The sequence below is a fragment of the Apus apus genome, chromosome 20, assembly GCF_020740795.1.
Source record: "Apus apus isolate bApuApu2 chromosome 20, bApuApu2.pri.cur, whole genome shotgun sequence".
Taxonomy (NCBI): Eukaryota; Metazoa; Chordata; class Aves; order Apodiformes; family Apodidae; genus Apus; species Apus apus.
The window spans coordinates 8,119,712-8,140,401 of record NC_067301.1 but is presented as its reverse complement, the minus strand read 5'-3'; the positions used below and the strand labels follow the sequence as shown (position 1 = coordinate 8,140,401).

The following is a 20,690-nucleotide window of genomic DNA, read 5'->3' as shown; positions in this document are numbered from 1 at the left end:
CATAAAACAAAATCACTCAAGCTCTTAAAATATTTCATAGAGATTGATTGATACCTGCTGGATCTTCCTTCTGCATTCTTTTCTCAGAATTTCAGCTTGTGAGCAAGATGAAAAAGGCCAAATAAAGGTGGTCTGAAGCCTTGCTTGAGCAGATCTCGTTAAATCTGTTGCAGTTTCATATAATCTGGTTTGGTTTTCTGTAACAGCCTGGATCAAAACTGTTCTGTTGCCCCTTTGTTGAGATTTTAAATGCAGCTACTTAATGCAGCGTGTCAAGGGAGGTGTTTCTTCCCCTGCACTCAGCTCCTGAGAGACCCCACATAGAGAACTGTATCCAGTTCTGGAGCCCCCAGTGTAAGAAGGACATGGAGCTCCTGGGAAAAGTCCACAGGAGGCCACAGAGATGATGGGAGGTTTGGAGCAGCTCTGCTCTGGAGACAGGCTGGGGGAGTTGGGGTGTTCAGCCTGGAGAAGAGAAGTCTCCAGGGAGACCTTAGAGCACCTTCCAGTGCCTGAAGGGGCTCCAGGAAAGCTGGGGAGGGACTTGGGACAAGGGCAGGGAGTGGTGGGATAAGAAGGAATGGATTAAAACTGGAAGAGGGGAGATTCAGGCTGGACATGAGGAGGAAATTCTTTGCTGTGAGGGTGGTGAGAGCCTGGCCCAGGTTGCCCAGGGAAGCTGTGGCTGCCCCATCCCTGGCAGTGTTGAAGGGCAGGTTGGATGGGGCTTGGAGCAACCTGGTCTGGTGGGAGGTGTCCCTGCCCATGCAGGGGGTTGGGACTAGATGATCTTTAAGGTCCCTTCCAACCCAAACCATTCTATGATTCTATGCTTAGAATAAACAATATCAAGGAATAGTTGGAATCAGGAGAAGTTAAACTTACTTGCTGTCTTTCTCCTTGCAGAAACACCTCATCCTGCTGATCAAGGGGCTGTGCACGGGCTGCAGCCGCCTGGATCGGACTGAAATTATTACCTTCACAGCAATGATGAAATCAGCCAAGCTGCCTCAGACTGTCAAAACCCTCTCCGATGGTAGGTTGTTTAATTAATGGTTATATCACTGCAGCACTTGAATTAGGCACAGAAAATACTGTATTTTTGGGTATATGAAATGATGTTTTGCTCTTTCCCCTGCAGTAGAGGACCAGAAGGAGCTGGCCTCCCCAGTGAGCCCAGAGCTAAGACAGAAGGAAGTGCAGATGAACTTCCTCAATCAGCTGACATCAGTCTTCAACCCTAGGGTCTCCTCATCACCATCTATCATGGCAGAGGCACAGGTAAACAAACAGAACAGGAGGAGGCTGAATTTTACCATAAATGGCATTGGTGCAGGCAAGGACAGAGGGTGGTAGGTTTTTAATACACGTGTGAAAGGAAACCTTTTTTAAGTATTTAAATCCTACTTGAATGTTAAATCCATTAATACCAACAAGAAAATACTGTTTGCTTTGTGTTGGCAATCGTAGTTTTGTTGCCTCTTTTTTATTTTGAGTGCTCTTGCTGCTCATGTACCTTGCTCTTTCGTAGAGATGTCCTGCAGTACTGGAGGTTTTTAGTGTCTCCATGGTATATTTAAGATGTGCTTACTTTTAGGTGGAAGGAGAGAATGAGGATCAAGCTTCCACAGATCAAACCTCTGCAGCAAAGACAAAAAGCATATTCATTGCTCAGAATGTAGCCAGTCTGCAAGAACTTGGTGAGAATCAGCTTTTTAGCATTGAGGCGAAAAATGCTAGAGTGAATGACTCTGTAGTGTTACACTTCACAACTCTGAGTGGGGAAGAAACTTTCTGACCTTAAAAGTTTTTTCTTTAGGACTCATTTTCTTGCAGTGCTGGTGTTACCAAGGGAGGTTGTGACTGTGTTATAGTTTTCTTCATTGAAGAGGAGATCAACTCAATGTCTTTGCTTGCAGGAGGCTTATTTTTTGGGGAAAAAAAGGTGAATGATATAAAATAGCCTATGGGATGGATTACTCAGCAGGGTTGTGTTAAACATAACATGCACACAGAGCTTTGTGACACCCCTTAGGAGTACTGGCTGAACACCTTCCCACCTGGTTTATGTCTTGCCAACTAGTCTTTATCCTCTTACTTCACCCACGGTGACATTTTCTCACTGCAAAGAACAATTAAGTCAATTATTCCTGCCCATTAGCTCTGTCCTGCTTAGAAGCTCTCTGATGGAACAGTAAAAATAACCCTGCTTTTGATGTTCTGGTAGGTGGCTCTGAAAAGCTGCTGCGGGTGTGCCTCAACCTCCCGTACTTCCTGCGCTACATCAACCGCTTCCAGGATGCAGTCTCAGCCAACTCCTTCTTTATTATGCCAGCCACGGTGGCAGATGCCACTGCTGTTCGCAATGGGTAAGAGCCTGGAGTCCCTTCTGATGTGTGAGAGAACGTAACTCTGGCTGGGCAGTTATGAGTCATTGTGCTGCTCCTGGGAGCTGTCTTCAGTGCACGTTGCTCTGCTGAACCTTAACTTGTGTCTGTAGGTTTCATTCGCTGGTAATAGATGTGACCATGGCACTGGATACTCTGTCTCTGCCTGTACTGGAGCCCCTGACACCCACACGTCTCCAAGATGTGACTGTTCTTGCTCTCAGCTGTCTCTATGCAGGTGAATGGATTTCGTATATTTTCTTGGGAGCTTTAGGTTGCTCTCACTTTAGCTCTGCTTGGTTACCTGCATATTTGAAGCTCAACCCACAAGTAACCTTTATGTCTCAGGAGGAAGAGGAGCTAGAGGACAAGGGGGAATGGATTAAAACTGGAAGAGGGGAGATTTAGGTTGGACATGAGGAAGAAATTCCTTAGTGTGAGGATGGTGAAACCCTGGCCCAGGTTGCCCAGGGAAGCTGTGGCTGCCCCATCCCTGGCAGTGTTGAAGGGCAGGTTGGATGGGGCTTGGAGCAACCTGGTCTGGTGGGAGGTGTCCCTGCCCATGCAGGGGGTTGGGAGTAGATTCTCATTAAGGTCCCTTCTAACCCAAATCATTCCATGATTTGAAAGCAGCCATTCTGCTTAGTCTAGCAACTGTGTTAATATGAAAATTGTTATAGTGACTTGGAAATACTGCTATATTCTGCAAATGTTCCTGTTAGTATCTGAAAGACTGGGTGACTCAACATCTTATTAATAGCCTGTAATTTCAGCTCTTTTTTATAAATTTTTGTTCAAAGCATAATACATTTTTGCAATTCTTATGGCCTCAGCTTAATTGTTTAGACTCCCAAATCAACCTGGTTTCCCAGGAGTGGTAAGTACACCAGAATCCTGGTGTTTAATTGGTGTGGGTAAGATTTTCAAGAGATGTGGCAGACAAGTATGAAGATTGCCTTAAAATTGGTGTTGAGTTAGATGGCAAAACATTTAGTTCTCTGATTGTTCTCACCTGTTTCTCATAGGAAAAAAATTGACTCTTTTGGGGCTACTTCAGAAAGACTTTTTAATTTGTCAGCTCTGAGCATTCCCAGCTCCATCAAGACTATGGGCATGTTTGATACCACTTCTTTTAATGTGCCAGGTGGGAACATGAAGTCCCAAGACTGACTCTTAACAGGAGTGTTCCCTCCACTTGTTTTCCATCAGGTGTGAGTGTGGCAACCTGCATGGCCATCCTGCATGTGGGTAGCACTCAACAGGTACGAACTGGGTCAACAAGTTCCAAAGAGGAAGACTATGAAAATGATGCTGCTACTATTGTACAGAAATGTGTAAGTAGATGAGAAGAGTGTTTGTTGTTGTGTTCATTCTTGGCAAGTGAAGAATTTTGATTGATGTGGCTGTTATTTCTGGGGATTAGACTTGTTGATAAGGGAAGGAATGGGGCAAAATACAATTGTATGGGGGGGCTTTAAACTGTGTGTGGTGGTTTGTTACTGCCCAGTGCAGCATTTAAACATTACCATGTTTTTTTGATCTATTTACAGCTTGAAATTTATGAAATGATTGGACAAGCCATCAGCAATTCACGCCGTGCAGGGGGTGAGGTAAGATTTACATCTCAGGGAGCTTTTTTCCCTGTTTTGTGCTTGTATATTTTTGCATTTGGATTGACACTAGTTTGTCTTTTTGGTGTCCTTTTTTTTTTTTTTCCTCTTTTTGACTTCTGGGATGATAGCATTATCAGAACTTCCAGCTGCTTGGGGCTTGGTGTCTGCTAAACAGCCTCTTCCTCATCTTGAACCTCAGCCCCACGGCCTTGGCTGATAAGGGGAAGGAGAAGGATCCATTGGCTGCTCTTCGTGTCAGAGACATTATTGCTCGTACTAAGGAGGGTGTTGGGTCTCCCAAACTGGGACCTGGGAAAGGGTATGTAAATACCTCACTGAACGTGAATGGTACATTGTCCATGTATCTAACCATGCCCAGTGAGAACTTGCTTGTTGGTCTCTTGAGATTTTTATCTCCATTTGTAGTTCAAGTGTTGATTCTTGAAAGAATCACAGGAAACCATAGAAGGGTTTGGGTTGATAGGAACCTTAATGATCACCTAGTCCCAACCCCCTGCATGGGCAGGGACACCTCCCACCAGACCAGGTTGCTCCACGCCCCATCCAACCTGCCCTTCAACACTGCCAGGGATGGGGCAGCCACAGCTTCCCTGGGCAACCTGGGCCAGTGTCTCACCACCCTTACACTAAACAATTTCATCCTCATGTCCAACCTGAATCTCTCCTCTTTCGACTTAAAACCATCCTCCCCCATCCCTCCCTGCCCTTGTCCCAAGTCCCTCCCCAGCTTTCCTGGAGCCCCTTCAGGCACTGGAAGGTGCTCTAAGGTCTCCCTGGAGACTTCTCTTCTCCACGCTGAACACCCCAACTCTCTCAGCCTGTCTCCAGAGCAGAGCTGCTCCAGCCCTCGGGTCATGTCCATGGCCTCCTTTGGACTTCAAGAGCTCCATGTCCTTCTTATGCTGAGAGCTCCAGAAGCTGTGTTCTTCAGTTCAACAAAGCAGTCACTTCATGCAATATATTTATTTATTTATTTATTTATTTATTCTCCCCCTTGAAATGACACTGTTCTTTCTACTTCTGCAGGCACCAAGGATTTGGTGTTCTGTCAGTGGTGCTGGCAAATCACGCTATCAAACTGTTGTCATCCCTCTTTCAAGATCTGCAAGTGGAGGCCTTGCACAAGGTGTGTAGGTAGCAACAATGTTCTTGTGAACCCTTTTGCTGCCTCCCCTGAAGCACACTCTAAATCCTCTTTTCCATGCTGTCCTCCAGGTCTGGGAGAGTGATGGGCCACCAGCAGTGCTGGATGTCATGGCTCAAAGCACATCCATCCAGAGAATTCAGCGCCTGATTGATTCTGTGCCACTCACTAATTTGCTGCTGACTTTGCTCTCTACTTCCTACAGAAAGGTAGGACCTGGCACGCAGCTAGAGAACTTCTGTGGCTGAGCCCCTCCTGCCAAGTGTCACCTGCATGGAAAATCCTCACTTTACAAACTGTAACTGTGCTCAGAAGAATTTAGGATTCTTTAAGAGCTGTTAGCTGGGGCCTCGCTCTGTCTTCTTTTCAGAGATGTAAATTTGACAAACTTGTTATAAGAACATTTTTCTGTAAGCCCAGTGAAACTTCTGAGTTTGCTGAGAAGTTGAAAGAACTTTAGTGGGAAGATTGGAAACAGTTGCTTTTGTGTTTAAGCTGTTCCTTGAAGTGTTGCTTACAAGTTTGGTCTAGATTACTTCATTTCAACCATCCTGTGTCATTTTTAATAGAACTTAAGGGTGAGAAGCCTTGGAAAACTGTTAATAAGTTGAGCCAAATTTACTAGAAGAGAATTAAAATGCATTTGATACTCAAGTTTACAAATTCTTCCTTTCCATAATCCTAAATTTGAACTTGTCCTGCTGTTCTTCCAAGGCTTGTGTCCTGCAGCGCCAGAGGAAGGGCTCCATGAGCAGTGATGCAAGTGCCTCCACTGATTCTAATACTTACTACGAGGATGATTTTAGCAGCACTGAGGAGGACAGCAGCCAAGGTAAGAGAGTTTGCAGCCAGCAACTGAAGTCAGGATTTTCCACCATCATTCAGATTTAGTGGAAACCTGGCTGCTGGGCTTGTGCCTTCTTGGGCTGTCATGGCATGTCATGCTGAAAGTATGAAGCAGTTTGTAAGATCAGTTTGGCAGAAGTCATTGTGTGTAAACGGAAGCCAGAGTAGCTGGGATTTGGCAGTATTTGCTTAAGAGGAGAGTGGAAATAATTTCTTCTTGTAAATTCCTGCTGGAGTGCTCTCAAAGTGCTTAGCCTTATGATTTGGGAAGGAAAAAAGAAACTAGAGATGGCTTAACTGTGCTCACTGAGACTCTTTGTCAGGCCTTTTCTAAGCTGAGTAGTTTGCATAAGGTTTCTAATACTATGCTTTTGTTTTTCCTGCCTTCTGTGACAGATGATGACAGTGAACCAATCCTTGGGCAATGGTTTGAAGAGACAATCTCTCCAAGCAAAGAGAAGGTGGCCCCACCACCCCCTCCTCCACCACCACCTTTAGAGAGCTCACCTCGAGTGAAAAGCCCCAACAAACAGAGTGCTGGAGAGAACGGGAACATCCTGGCCAGCCGCAAGGATCCGGAATTGGTATGGGAAGCTCTTGGGGCTTAATGAAATAACTGATGTGCTGTAGCATTGTTCACTTGTCACTGGCTTGCTGTGTTGACAGACAACATGATAAATGCCAGGTATTTTCAGTACGTTGCTGCTGGAGAATCAGTGATGGTTGTGGATTTGAAGAAAGCTGTTTTCTCTGCTTCTCTGTCAAGTGGGATATCACAGTGTTTGTTACTGTCAAGGAAGCAAAAACTGAGGGTTGCATTATTTGGGTTACAGAGAGAGAGGGAAAATGAGGGCAGAACTCTAAGGGAAATGGATCCTGATACAATGCTTTTAGCTCCAGCTCCATTGGGTAAAGACAAAAATAAATACTGCAGTTAGAGTTGAAGTTGAACTGAGAAGTTAGAGGGTCTTGCAGCCTTTTCAGGGCATTGTCAAACCAATCCCAATGTAGAGCACAATGAGCTGCAACGTGATGAGCAAACCTATACTGCTCTGCCTGGGGTGGACTGTGGGGACTTGGTTTATTTCACTGGTGGTTTAGTTTTTATTTAATGTTGTCTTCTACTCCCTCTGCTTTTGTTTCTTCTATAGTGTGTTTCTTTTTTCTTTGCAGTTTCTCAGCCTAGCTTCAAACATTTTGAACTTTATCACTTCTTCAATGCTGAACTCCAGGAACAATTTCATCCGTAACTACCTGAGTGTGTCCCTCTCAGAGCAGCACATGGCCACGCTGGCTAGCATCATCAAAGAAGTGGATAAAGATGGGCTTAAGGGTGAGGGAGCAGAACTTCTCTCTTAGAGAACGCAGGCTGGATTTATAGATGTATGTTTTCTTTGTTAAATGTGGGCATTTAAACAGGAGAGCAATGGTGATCATGGCTTGTGTCCCCCCTCCCTGTCTTACAGGCACATCAGATGAAGAGTTTGCTGCTGCCCTGTATCACTTCAACCATTCCTTGGTGACCTCAGATCTCCAGTCCCCTGCCTTGCAGGTAGGTCTGTGATTGAATGTGTCAATAAAATGAAGAAGTGTTAGTTGTCTTAGTGTCTACACAGACTCTCCACACCTAGGATAGTGTATTGAGGGTTCCATTTGACCTCAGAGTATATCCTTTTGCAAAAAGAGCTTGGGCTATTTTGAATCCAATGAGTTGGATGATCTTTGCAGTCAGCCAGTACAAAACATCCTGTGGAGTGACAACTGAAGAGTTCAAATTAATCCACGGAACTTCAAAGGCAATGAAAGCTGAAAAGGAAATGAGTTTGTGTATTATTTTTTTGAGAGTTGCCTCTATCCATGTGTTTATCAAGAGGCATTCCTGCAGATAAGCTTTGCTCTCAGGACTGATGCCAAAAGGCCTTGGAATTCTCTCAGGAGAGAATCAAACTAATCCTTTTGCTTTTGTGTACTAACTTTGTAGCCTCTAGGTTTATTTCTAGGTCATAGGCTGACCTGACTTAACACTGTAAGTAGAGGTTATGAATCTGCTTACCAATCAGTGAATTCAATCCCTGTACTTTCTGTTGACTGTTTTCTACTGTATTTAAAATAATCTATTAGGTTTTGGTTTGTTTTTTTTTTAAAGCAGTTGGACTCTTCAGAAATCTGCGTTTTTATTAGGAAAGAAACAAGCATTGCTGTGATCAGTTAAAGGGGTCTTCTTCCAGATTCTTAAATACTGAACACAGGAGCATAAGTCTCTTCTGCTGTGATGCTGAGTAGAGCTCATTCATGCAATTTTTTTTCTACATTGGCATTGAAGGTGGAAGTTTGTTGTGTTTTAAGTGACAAAAGTGACACTGGAAGTGTCCCTCACTAGCTCTGCCTTATATTTGAGATAGAAGAGATACTACTGTGTAAAACCTTATGAGCTCTGAAAGCCCTCATGTTTGTTGTCATCTGTTTGTTCAAATCATCCCTTATGAGGAAAGGCTGAGGGAGCTGGGTCTCTTTAGTTTGGAGAAAAGGAGACTGAGGGGTGACCTCATCAATGTTTACAAATACGTAAAGGGTGAGTGTCAGGAAGATGGAGTTAAGCTTTTTTCAGTGATGACCAGTGATAGGACAAGGAGTAATGGATACAAATTTGAGCATAGGAGGTTTAAGGTGAATATCAGAAAAAATTTTTTTTACTGTGAGAGTGACAGAGCACTGGAACAGGCTGCCCAGAGAGGTTGTGGAGTCTCCTTCTCTGGAGACATTCAAAACCCGCCTGGACGCCTTCCTGTGTGATGTACTCTAGGTGACCCTGCTCTGGCAGGGGGGTTGGACTTAGATGATCTTTGGAGGTCCCTTCCAACCCCTATGATTCTATGATTCTATAATTAAAGCATCAGACAGGATTTGCCTCATTTCACCAAGTCTGTTTCATTCCAGAACACCCTTCTTCAGCAGCTGGGAGTTGCCCCATTTTCTGAAGGTCCATGGCCTCTCTACATCCATCCTCAAAGTTTGTCAGTGCTCTCACGACTTCTCCTGATTTGGCAGCATAAAGCCACTGCCCAGGGAGATCCTGATGTTCCAGAATGCCTTAAAGTTTGGGAAAGGTGAGAGAATTTTATCTGAAACTGAAAGTCAGTCATCTCTTCCTTCTCTGATTTTCTCTCAATTGGGAATTCTCTTTGTTCTCTGTGCAGTGATGGTTTGCGATGCTAGGAGGAGAAGGGGGTCAGTCTTGTTTGTTGCTCAAGTCCTTCACCTAGAGCATAGGTATTGAAACCTGGAGTCATTTGAATGGGTGGAGGCAGAATTATGTACAGCAATGCTGGTTTTAAAAAGGGAAAGTAGGTTCTGTTATGATGGTGCCAAGATTTTTTCCTGTCTCTGCCATTTCCTGGGTGTCAAAGTCTGTGACAAGGTTTAGCTGGCTTAGAGCTGTAGTGGACAGATTTTGCTTTCTCTCTGGAGTTTGTTTCCCATCCAATCTATTTACCACTAATTGAATGTCTCTAGGTTTTACTGTTTGGATGGTCTCATTCCAATCCCTAATGTAGTGAATGATTTGTGAAATTTCCAGTATTAGAAAAATAAACAGAAAAATGTAGTTAAAATGTTTCTCTAACCTCTAGTTAACGTGATTTTAAAGAGAGATCTAAGCAAGGAGAAAAGGAAACTTCATGGAGTTGCTCTCTTCTTGTCAGGTTTGTGGGCACACTGAAGCAAAATGCCTTGCAGGGGACTCTTCCCAGTGACACAGAAGATTTGAATGTTGAACATCTCCAGCTGCTGCTGCTTATTTTTCACAATTTTTCTGAGAGGGGCCGCAGGTCTATCATGATGCTCTGTATCCAGACAATTGTGGAGCTGACTGTGAACATGGACACCCAGCAATGTTCTGTGCCACTTACTGTGGCACGTCTGCTCTTGGTGTTTGACTACCTGCTCCACCAGTATTCCAAGGCTCCAGTGTATCTGTTTGAACAGGTGAGATTTTGAGGTCAAGTTCAGGATATTTAGTTGGTCACTCAGCAGAAATCTGCAGTGGTCTTTGGTGTTACCAGTCTTTTGAGTTACAGTACTGATTCCTAGCAGCAGGTTCAGTTTGAGAGGAAATTCTTGGTTTAATTACTATCCTAATAAATCCTCTTAAGGACAGGATGAATGCCTTATCTTTAAAAATCTTTATTATTTGGGGATTTAAGCACCATTTTACTTATACCTTGTAGGCCATGTCCTTGCTTTAGCTTTTCAGTGTTGAGGTTTTTGATCCTGTTCTCATTCATGGGATGCTAGTGTGGCTTTTTCAGTTGTTGGAAGCTTCACAATTGATTTAAACTGCTCATTCCAGAATAAAAATAATCGGATAAGAGACCAAGGCTTCCCTCAGAACCTGGGAATGATTGTGTTTTAGCAACAGGGCTGTGTGGTTTTTATGGCTCTCTTTCTGTTGATGGCAGTGATATTTTCCCACCTAGCCCTTAATGACAAGGTTTTTGGTTTTTAACTTAGGTGCAATATAATTTGCTGACACCACCCATTGGTTGGGTGAGTAGATCCCAGGATAGCAGCAGACAAACATCTGTCCCACTCTATCATGGGTTTAAAGAAGTGGAAGAAAACTGGACCAAACATTGCTCAGCAGGTAAGAAAGAAAATATGATTAATTTTTTATTCCAAGATTTTACACAGAAATGAGAGCTCTTCTGGTGTGGGCAGCTTTTCCTGCCTTTAGTGGATATAGTTACAATAGACATAAAAATGCATGTAATGCAAGAGAAGTTTTATGAAGCAAAAATATTGTAATCTAGCAGTAAGCTGCAAGTAATTAAAAATAAGTGTGTATTTAAATATGTCAGGATTGTATGAATGGGAAAACCTTATTTTCTGTCCTCACATTCCAGATGCAGTTCCACAGCCCAGGTTCTACTGCATCCTATCTCTGGAAGCTTCTGAGGATGATCTGAACCGTCTAGATAGCATGGTATTGCTCTTCCCATGGTTTATTTCTGCTTGAAAGATCTCTCTGTTGGCCTTGAGGGCCCTGTTGATTAGACAGGTGCCAGGGAAAACAGATAAGAAGAGAAGACTTGATGAAGAAGCTGAAGCAGAACTGTTCCACCAAGCAGAGATAAGAATAGGGACTGAATCAGATAATAAGGGATTCCTTTGCTACCAAAACACTGGAGGCAAAGACACATGAAATGAGAGTTGCTTTCTCATCATTTTCTGCATGTCCTTCCTGGATTTTGCTTCCTCACTAGATTTGTTGTCATCAGGGTGATGGGCTTGCTTCTTGCATGGTCCCTTATAACCAGTTCACTGGGACTCTGACTGGGGAGAGAAACAACCCATAGAACTAACTTAACTCAGGTTTTCTTTTGCATGATTTTGGTCTGTGGATATTCTGAATACTTAGAAGAAGAACTTGTCTTCTCTTGCAGGTTTGTGAGGTCCTTTTCTCCAGGACTATGAAGTATGATGAGCTTTACACGTCCCTGACTTCATTACTTGCAGCTGGGTCTCAGTTTGATACACTCAAGAGGAAAGAGAACAAAAATGTTACTGCTTTGGTAGGACTCTTGCTGTAATGTCTGTGTTGAGGAATAATCATAGAATTATGGAATGGTTTGGGTTGGAATGGACCTTACAGATCATCTAGATCCAACCCCCTACACAGGCAGGGATACCTCCCACCAGACCAGGTTGCTCCAAGCCCCATCCAACCTGCCCTTCAACACTTCCACGGATGGGGCAGCCACAGCTTCCCTGGATAAGTTTTTAAACTTAGCATTTTCAAGCAAAATATTTAACCAAAGGCAGTGGTTGGTGTGATGGGGAACTTCAAAATCCCATAGCTAACGGGATTGCTTCTGGTGATGGTGCATCTTGTATCAGTTTTTAACTCACAGCATGGTTTATTCTTGCTGTGTGTCCCTGTAATTCCAGGAGGTCTGGTAGAATATGATAAAGCAGAAGAATTTAGTATCTTCTTTCCTTTTTCTTTTCTCACTTTTCTTTGTTGCATAATTTGTTGTATAATACGACAGAAACTCAGTCCAGTGTGTGTTCATCTGATTTGAGACATCTAGAGGAATCCAGAGTCTCCAATGAAATCATATTAATGCCTGTAATGATTAAAACTGCGACCTGCCTTTATTAATTTGTCTAACTCTACTTTTGTTTAGGAAGCCTGTGCACTCCAGTACTACTTCTTGATTCTGTGGCGAATCCTGGGGATTTTGCCTCCATCCAAGAGCTACATGAATCAGTTGGCTACAAACAGCCCTGAGATGAGTGAGTGTGACATTTTACACACCTTGCGCTGGTCGTCCCGCCTGCGAATCACCTCCTATGTCACATGGATCAAGGTACAGCCTCATCTCCACGGGGGTGTTTTGTAGTGTTGTTGACAAGGAAGAATGTCAGTCTCCTGCTCTTCCATGCCAGCTGCATGTGGGATTTGTTGTGTGGGGATGATGGTGAGAGTGGGAACTTGAGGCTGTGTTTTCTGAAGTGTTCTAGTCTCTTAATTGGCAGAGTTAATTATAGAGCCCTTTTAAAGTGTGACAGGCCTTTGTTTGGCATCTGTAGGATCACCTAACCAAGCAGGGTATGAAAGCTGACCATGCTGCTTCTCTCATTGAATTGGCCTCCAGCAAGTGCAGCTCAGTGAAGTATGATGTGGAAATAGCAGAGGAATATTTTGCACGACAGGTGAGATGTGAATGGAATTGTGCAGGTGAAGCTTCTGTTTTTATGGAATGATTTGCACTTACTGTTCCATCCCTTTGTATTTAAAGATCTCTTCTTTCTGTGGTGTTGACTGCACAACTATCCTCCAACTGCACGAAGTTCCCAGTTTACAATCCATTTACACCCTTGATGCTGCAATTTCCAAGATTCAGGTTTCTCTAGATGAGCACTTTTCCAAGCTAGCTGCAGAAACTGATCCTCACAAATCTTCAGACATAACCAAGAACCTCCTGCCTGCTACCCTGCAGCTTATTGACACTTACGCTACATTTACCAGGTACAGTCCTTAAGATTGCTACAAAGGATACAATTTTCTTCTGGGCATAGGTCTTTCTTTGCATTTCTTGTGTTGTTTTTTTTAGAGATAGGTGCCTTTTCTGTTGAAGTCCAGTATACTTAATCTAACTTGTGTCCCTTGTTTTAAAAGAAGAATAAAAAATAGCTTCTCAAGCCAGGTATGTGAAGATGTTGTTTTTAAGGAGCCTCCTTGGCTAATCTTTAAAGACTTAAAACCTCCTCTTACCACTCCCTAGGAGGTTATTTCAGTAATAAATTTCGGGAATAACCTGAAGGTTATTTCGCTAAGATAATATTGAGACTGTCAGACCATCAAGAAAGAGATGGGGTTTAATTCTTTTGTTAAGAGCCTGAAGTCTTCTAAACTCTTGGTAGAATTTATGTAGAAGAAAACCAAAGTAAATCAGCTTTGTTTTTTATTTCTTTGAGTTGATGCTTTCCTGGTAAGTAGCTTAGAGGAAATCAAAGCCCAGAACTCCTGGAGTCGTTTAACACGAAGTACAGGGCAGAACTTTAGAAGTTTGCTGTCTTGTCACTATATTGGTACCCTTTAGTTCTGAAATGCAGAGCTGTTCTCTGAAATGAATCCTTTCCATCCTGACTGCAGATCTTACTTGCTACGAAGCCTCTCTGAAGAGGGCTCCCCTGAGAACAAGCCCTCTGAGGAGAAGTTACGAGGTTACGCTGCTGTCCTGGCCGTTGGATCCAGCCGCTGCAAGTCCAATACTCTAGGTGAGGCTACTGGATTGTTCAAATTTCCATCTCTCTGCAGGTGGAGCTTTCTACAGTGCTGCCAACAGTCATTTGCAAAGCTGGCTCATGTGTTCTTGGCCACTTTGTTCAATTGAGGGTGTTGCCCTCTCAGCAGCAGACTGGGAAGGCTTTTCTTTTAGTAACCTAACTACTGAAGAAGTTGGGAAAGCCTTGGAAGAGTAACTATTTTGTGGGCTTATGGAAATGCTTTTATAACCATGTTCATCCTCTGATAGCATAACATAGGAAGGGGAATTAGGGAATGTTGATATATTGAAGACTGCTGTGGATTAATATTTTTGCCATGCTTCCTGTTGTTTTCATAAAGTGAGAGAAGCTGGGGAGCTCTTCCAAGCTTTATGGATAATTTTGACTTGCAGAAAAGCATGAAATAGTCCTCAGTAGAATGACAGCCCAAATTAGTTACAGTTATGTCTTAATGAAGTGATTCAGTTTTCAACAGTGCTGTAGAAGCATTCTGGTTTTCAGTGGGCCCCATGAAATGATTCAATTACATATGATTCTATATTAATTGCAGGTCCAACACTTGTCCAGAACTTGCCATCAGCTGTGCAGACTTTATGTGAATCATGGAACAACATCCATACAAACGAATTTCCAAACATTGGCTCATGGGTGAGTCCAGCCTGGTGGATTGATCTGGTCTGAACTTAGCTCCATGGATTGCTGGGAATGGTGGGCAGTGTGTCCTGCTGTTTGGGATAGCTGGTGTTGATTGTGCTGTGTGTCTCCACCCTCAGCGCAACGCCTTTGCCAACGACACCATCCCTGCAGAAAGCTACATCAGTGCAGTGCAGGCTGCCCACCTCGGCACACTCTGCAGCCAAACTCTGCCCCTTGCAGCCTCTCTGAAACACACCTTGCTCTCCCTGGTCAGGCTCACAGGGGATCTCATTGTGTAAGTCATGGGTTTGGGGTTCCATTCCTGCTGTGGGGATCTGTCTGCTCTGAATGTCTGTCTTCAGCAGACTGTTTGTGTGGAACACTTCACAGGCTGGCACTGTACTTTGAATTAAGCCTTTAACAGAGTTACTTTCAGTTCACAATTCTAAATGAATCAAAATAACCTTTCTGGATCTCTCAAAGTCAGACTCCCTGAGAGAAACCTTTAATCCTTCTTGTTGAATACAAGAAACTGGGAGATAAGCTGAAACAATCTAAATCTAATGAATTAATTTGTCTTTTTGTTATCATTCACCTATGTGATATTTTCAAAGCATAAGGAAAAAGTGAAATGAAAGACTTTTTTTTTCTAGGGAGTTACTCTAAGATATTCTGAAACAAAAAAATAGTGGTTGGCATTGCAGAGAAATCTAAAAGCTGTACTGTGGGGTAGTGGGACTGTCTAGGAAGACCTTGTAGCTGTAGATCCAAAAGTAACGTGGAGTTTTCCAAATGAAAATAATTTTTCAGAGGAGAAAAATGGCTGGGCAGTGTGTATCCCAGCTTTCTAAGAAGGGTTTTACCACTGATTTCCATCCAGGACTTGTGCCTTACTCATGTGCCTTCTTACCTAAGAAGGATGTTCTCTGATACCTCATGCAGAGAATTAACTTGTTTGTTTTTCTTTTCAAGCTGGTCAGACGATTTGAACCCAGCTCAAGTGATTCACTCCCTCCTGCCACTACTTCTGGAGACCAGCACAGAGAGTGTGGCAGAAATAAGCAGCAACTCCCTAGAGAGGATCTTGGGCCCTGCAGAATCAGATGAATTCCTGGCACGTGTGTATGAGAAGCTGATCACAGGATGCTACAACATACTGGCCCACCACTCTGATCCAAACAGGTAACAGCCTGTGGGGCTTGTAGATCTCTTCCAACAAAGCTGCATACAAATAATTGTATGTACAGTGTGTTTAAGTAGCAGTGTCGTGTCTGGAACAGCACAACAGAAAGGGGAAAAATCAGCTTATTTTTATCTGTTGAAGACTTCTATACTTGTAGACTGAAAATACAAGATTTATTCATGTTACCAGAATTTTCAGCACTGTCATTCAGACAGTGTGGATTTTAATCATTTCTTGTAACTCTGGATGGAGGATGTATGTATTCTGAGAACTTTTTATTTAAGCAAATAGAAAATTATGTAAATATAAGCACAAAATCAAAGCTGAAGATGCCGACTTGACTTGCTTTATATCCCTTTGTTCTTGCTGTTTGTAAGGATGGCTAATCCCTGCTTTATCACAGCAAACTAGCCAGATTTGTGCTTCTCACCCCCTTACTTGCTCTGTGTATTGAGGAGAAAGAAGCTTGATGCTCAGATGTTGAGTCTACCCATCTGAAACATAAAACCATTAGGCGTGATGATGTTGCATCTTTTTAACACTGATCCTCTCTGGATGGAAGGTATTCAGAGAGAGATCTACTGAGCCTTCTGGGAGAAAATGTAAATGTAATTGGATTTGACTTGCAGGGTGCATTGTGAAGTGGGGAGGAGTAACACTGAAAGAGACTTAAAGTGAAAAAGAGCAGCCATTTTAGAGGCATTTGTAATGTGGGGAGTCTGGAAGGTTTACGTTATTCTAGGTTTCTGACTGTGACTTGTCTGCAGCATCATGTGCCACTGCTTATCTGCACATCTGGTGGATTTGTTGATATTTATCATAGAAAGGTTTGGGTTGGAAGGGACCTTAAAGATCATCTAGTCCCAACCCCCTGCCGTGGGCAGGGACACCTCCCACCAGCCCAGGCTGCTCCAAGCCCCATCCAACCTGCCCTTCAACACTGCCAGGGATGGGGCAGCCACAGCTTCCCTGGGCAACCTGTTCCAGTGTCTCACCACCCTCACATAAAATAATATCTTAATGTCCAACGTAAATTTCCCCTCTCCCAGCTTAAAACCATTACTCCTCATCCTATCACTACACACCCTGGTAAAAATGTATGATTGTTCTTCTGTCTCTTGGAAGCGGAGCTGCTTTCAGCTATTGGAAAGTTTATTAGAATTGTCTCAGCAAAATTGATCACTTTCTGGCTCTCAGAATCGTTGAAATAATTGAAATCACTGTTATATGTTCTTATTTAATATGCATCTTTTTGCTCCTTAGTGGTCTGGATGAGTCCATCTTGGAGGAATGTTTGCAGCACCTGGAGAAACAGCTGGAGAGCAGCCAGGCCAGAAAAGCCATGGAGGAATTCTTTTCAGAAAGGTGAAGTGATCCTGAAAGCTGTAGCCTGAGAACTTCCTTTCCTTTGTCTCTTAGCTTGTCACTGTCAACACCTAAGTGATCTTAATACCATAGCCCAGGAAGAGAAAAAGGAAAAAAAATAACATGTGAGGATAAGATACCCTTCAAGGAGCTCAGCAGAGTGTGAAAAGATTTTCTGTGTAGGAGAGGACCTAGATTTTTGTCAATTCAAATATTCAGTAATTTCTCACAGTGATCATCAGTGAGGAATCTTGCAAGGTGAAGGTTTTGTCAAAGAAATGTGTTTATTTTATAGGGAAGGTTTTGAGAGATGCTGGTCTATAAAGCAGCTGCAAAATCCCAGGTTCTCTCAGTGCTTTCTTGAGGAAATAAGTTGATCATTTGGAGGGTGGAGATGGGGTGCTGGCCTGACTTAGAATGATGACAACAAATTGTGGTGGCAACAGCATAGAACAGCAACAGTGTTTTGAAGAGATGTGAGGGTGAACTGGGGGAAAGTTTTTCTCTATTAGAAAGCCAACCCTGTCTGGCTTTGCTTTACTTTTTCAACAGTTTTAAAACTGAAGCAGTTTGCTGGCTGTACTTTGTTCACAAGGAAGGGAAAAATAGGCAAGAAAATCTTGACTTTTGGTTTTGGAATCAGTAAGAGCCCCTTTTGAGACTTGATAGCTGGAGAATACTGACCTGCCACTCAGGAGCTTGTGAGATTTACAATTTTTAGCCTGAGTTAAGAGTTGGCTGTTTGTCTGAAAGCAGGTTTGCTCCCAGATGTAACTGGGAGCAAGTGAAGAAAAAAAAAAAGGAGTGGGTTGTCTTACAAAGCTGACTGAATTTTTCCCCCTCCATGCAGTGGAGAACTGGTCCAGATCATGATGGCAACAGCCAATGAAAACCTTTCAGCAAAGTTCTGCAACAGGGTGCTGAAATTCTTCACCAAGCTCTTCCAGCTGAGTAAGTGGTTGTTGTATCTCTTCTGTCCTGCCTTTGTCCTTCTTGTGTTAGACTGTGATATGGAGATGCTGGCAAGAAAATGCTGGAAGAGGAAGCTGAGGGACACCTTCATGTTGTAGTGGAAAACCATCTTCAAACACCATGGTTGTAGCATCTGTCCCTCACTAATCCTTTTCTCCACCAGCTGAGAAGAGTCCCAACCCCAGCCTGTTGCGACTTTGTGGTTCTTTGGCTCAGCTGGCTTGTGTGGAGCCTGTACGTCTCCAGGCCTGGTTAACCAGGATGACCATGTCCCCACCCAAAGATTCAGATCAGCTGGATGTTGTGCAAGAGAACAGGCAGCTGCTGCAGCTCCTTACAACTTACATTGTTCGGGAAAACAGGTAAAGTTCAGCTTTGTCATTTCTCTTGGGTGCTGAGCATATCTTTTCTAGATGTCCAAATACCTTGTGAGTTGCTGATGGTTTTGAGTTGCTGATGGCTTCTTGTCAGCTTTCAAATGATGTTTGCCCTGTAAGCCCTGCTTTGTCAGTGCCATGTGGTGTGGGGCTCAGCTGTATTTCAGCAGGTGTTGTGCCATGTCTGAAACTTTCTTCTTTTTGATCAGCCAAGTCGGAGAAGGTGTGTGCACAGTTCTGCTGAGTACTCTGATCCCAATGGCAACAGAAATGTTGGCCAATGGTGATGGCACAGGCTTTCCTGAGCTGATGGTCGTGATGGCAACTTTGGCTAGTGCAGGACAAGGTGCTGGACACCTCCAGCTTCATGGTGCTGCTGTTGATTGGCTGGGCAGATGGTAAGAGTGAACTCTCTGTTCATTTGCATCACTTAGACTGTTAGGTTTTTTTTTTCCTGGCAATTCTGGGACAGAAGCTCATGGTTACTGATACATGTTTATGTTTCAGTTTGTTGTTTGGAATATAAAGTGTCTGAGAGAGGCCGATCTGTGTCCCCCCTCACTAAGAACAACCATGTCTTTTCTTTGTTCCACTCTTGATGTTTAATTTTTGCATTTATACATTTCCCACTGGTAAATCAAACTGAACACTTGAAGCTGTTGGTGAGAACTGAGTTGAAACTTCTCAAAGACTGTTAGATGTAATGATCTTCTCTACCGTTTTGTGTTACAGCAAGAAATATCTGTCTCAGAAGAATGTGGTAGAAAAAATGAATGCAAATGTCATGCAAGGAAAGGTAAGATGTGCCTGTTGCTTAACTTGCAGGAGTAAATCCCAGTTGTGAGCTGTGTCTGCTGTCCTGGGTTGGTTGCACTGGGGGATTTTTAAAGCCATTTGGTCAGGGAGACTTATATATCCTTGCCTTAGAGCAGCTGCTGGGGGATCTAAATATTGCCTCTCATCTCCATTCCTCTCCTTTCTAGCACGTGACTATCCTGGAGTGTACATGTCACATTGTCTCTTACCTGGCTGATGTCACTAACGCACTGAGCCAGAGCAGTGGCCAAGGACCAAGTCACCTTTCTGTTGATGGAGAGGAACGGGCCATTGAAGTGGATTCAGACTGGGTGGAAGAGTTGGCAGTGGAGGAGGAAGACTCTCAGGCTGAAGATTCGGTAGGCAGTAGGCACAGTTAATGCTGCAGATCAGCTGCAGGTTTCTTTTGCAGCTTCCACATCAGAATTGCTATAAAATAAGAAGCTGTTGTTGTTGCTTTTTTCCTATTGTGAGACTGAGTGAAGAACCCTATTTGTCAGGTCTGGAAAATAATATCTCATTAATGTGTAGATCTTCGTGATATCAACAAGTTAAAATGTGATTATTTTTTTTAGAAAAGAGTGGAAGAAATTGAGTAAGACTGGGTTGTTCCTACTGGCTTTTTTGCCAGTTACCAGCTTTTATGTCAACAAGCAACTTACATTAGGCTTTTAAGTGCTGTTGGATGGGGAAAAAAAGCTGTTATTACTGCATTCTTAAAAATTTCTTGTTCCAATATATTATTTTTGTTATTTTTTCTTGCTTCACTTTTTTGAGTTGCTGTAAAATAGCAACTCCTCTTTCCATGTGCTTTGATACCAGCTGCCGGTTTTTAGCTGGGTGGTGCTAGAACTTGTTATTGAAATGTGCTTTTAGTGTCTGAGGAATCCATTCTGTCCCATGTGCCTTTACTCTAGCTGTAGTTATAACACCTTTCCAAACCAACTTCTTTATTGACAGGATGAAGATTCTCTTTGTAATAAACTCTGTACCTTCACCATCACACAGAAAGAATTCATGAACCAGCACTGGTAAGAATCTCTCAAAACTTAGGTTCAAGAAATAAATGCAATCTGTGGGCCTTCCTGAGGCATCCTATTTTATAACTTGTCTGGCTTATTTTATGCAGGTATCACTGTCACACTTGCAAGATGGTTGATGGAGTTGGTGTTTGCACAGTTTGTGCTAAAGTTTGTCACAAGGACCATGAGATTTCTTATGCCAAGTACGGGTCGTTCTTCTGTGACTGTGGAGCCAAGGAGGATGGCAGCTGCCTGGTAAAGTGTCTTCATGTCAACACACAGGCTGTAATTCCTGGAGTTTTTACAAGCCTTTTGCAGACATTCTGTTCTGCAATAAGTTATGTCATATGAGTGCATAAGAATAAACCCTCTTCATTTATAGCTTGCCTAGAGATTTATTTTATTGCACCAAACAAGTGCATTGACAAACCTCTCTCCTAGTTACTGCTGGGATTCTACCTTCCTTTACAGAGTTGGCAAGTTAGTTTAAGCTACACAACAGTTGGATACCACTTTT

At 43.1% G+C, this 20,690-nt stretch overlaps 1 protein-coding gene across 4 annotated transcripts in view; it reads left to right on the top strand.

Annotated features, from left to right (window-relative positions):
• The window catches only part of UBR4 (ubiquitin protein ligase E3 component n-recognin 4), an 85,028-nt gene that overhangs the window by 5,758 nt on the left and 58,580 nt on the right, over positions 1-20,690 (top strand). For all 4 annotated transcript variants that reach the window (XM_051637493.1, XM_051637492.1, XM_051637491.1 and 1 more), the window contains exons 4-37: positions 907-1,036; positions 1,142-1,281; positions 1,598-1,700; positions 2,228-2,369; positions 2,501-2,625; positions 3,597-3,721; positions 3,938-3,997; positions 4,129-4,319; positions 5,048-5,147; positions 5,237-5,374; positions 5,880-5,997; positions 6,408-6,595; positions 7,185-7,344; positions 7,478-7,563; positions 8,949-9,118; positions 9,713-9,995; positions 10,521-10,653; positions 10,913-10,992; positions 11,453-11,581; positions 12,197-12,379; positions 12,603-12,725; positions 12,812-13,041; positions 13,669-13,793; positions 14,353-14,450; positions 14,576-14,733; positions 15,411-15,620; positions 16,885-16,986; positions 17,837-17,937; positions 18,122-18,320; positions 18,545-18,733; positions 19,068-19,131; positions 19,319-19,510; positions 20,112-20,182; positions 20,281-20,428. In XM_051637493.1, coding sequence (XP_051493453.1) covers positions 907-1,036; positions 1,142-1,281; positions 1,598-1,700; positions 2,228-2,369; positions 2,501-2,625; positions 3,597-3,721; positions 3,938-3,997; positions 4,129-4,319; positions 5,048-5,147; positions 5,237-5,374; positions 5,880-5,997; positions 6,408-6,595; positions 7,185-7,344; positions 7,478-7,563; positions 8,949-9,118; positions 9,713-9,995; positions 10,521-10,653; positions 10,913-10,992; positions 11,453-11,581; positions 12,197-12,379; positions 12,603-12,725; positions 12,812-13,041; positions 13,669-13,793; positions 14,353-14,450; positions 14,576-14,733; positions 15,411-15,620; positions 16,885-16,986; positions 17,837-17,937; positions 18,122-18,320; positions 18,545-18,733; positions 19,068-19,131; positions 19,319-19,510; positions 20,112-20,182; positions 20,281-20,428 — 4,794 coding nt within the window. The remainder of the gene's footprint in view (positions 1-906; positions 1,037-1,141; positions 1,282-1,597; positions 1,701-2,227; positions 2,370-2,500; positions 2,626-3,596; positions 3,722-3,937; positions 3,998-4,128; positions 4,320-5,047; positions 5,148-5,236; positions 5,375-5,879; positions 5,998-6,407; positions 6,596-7,184; positions 7,345-7,477; positions 7,564-8,948; positions 9,119-9,712; positions 9,996-10,520; positions 10,654-10,912; positions 10,993-11,452; positions 11,582-12,196; positions 12,380-12,602; positions 12,726-12,811; positions 13,042-13,668; positions 13,794-14,352; positions 14,451-14,575; positions 14,734-15,410; positions 15,621-16,884; positions 16,987-17,836; positions 17,938-18,121; positions 18,321-18,544; positions 18,734-19,067; positions 19,132-19,318; positions 19,511-20,111; positions 20,183-20,280; positions 20,429-20,690) is intronic.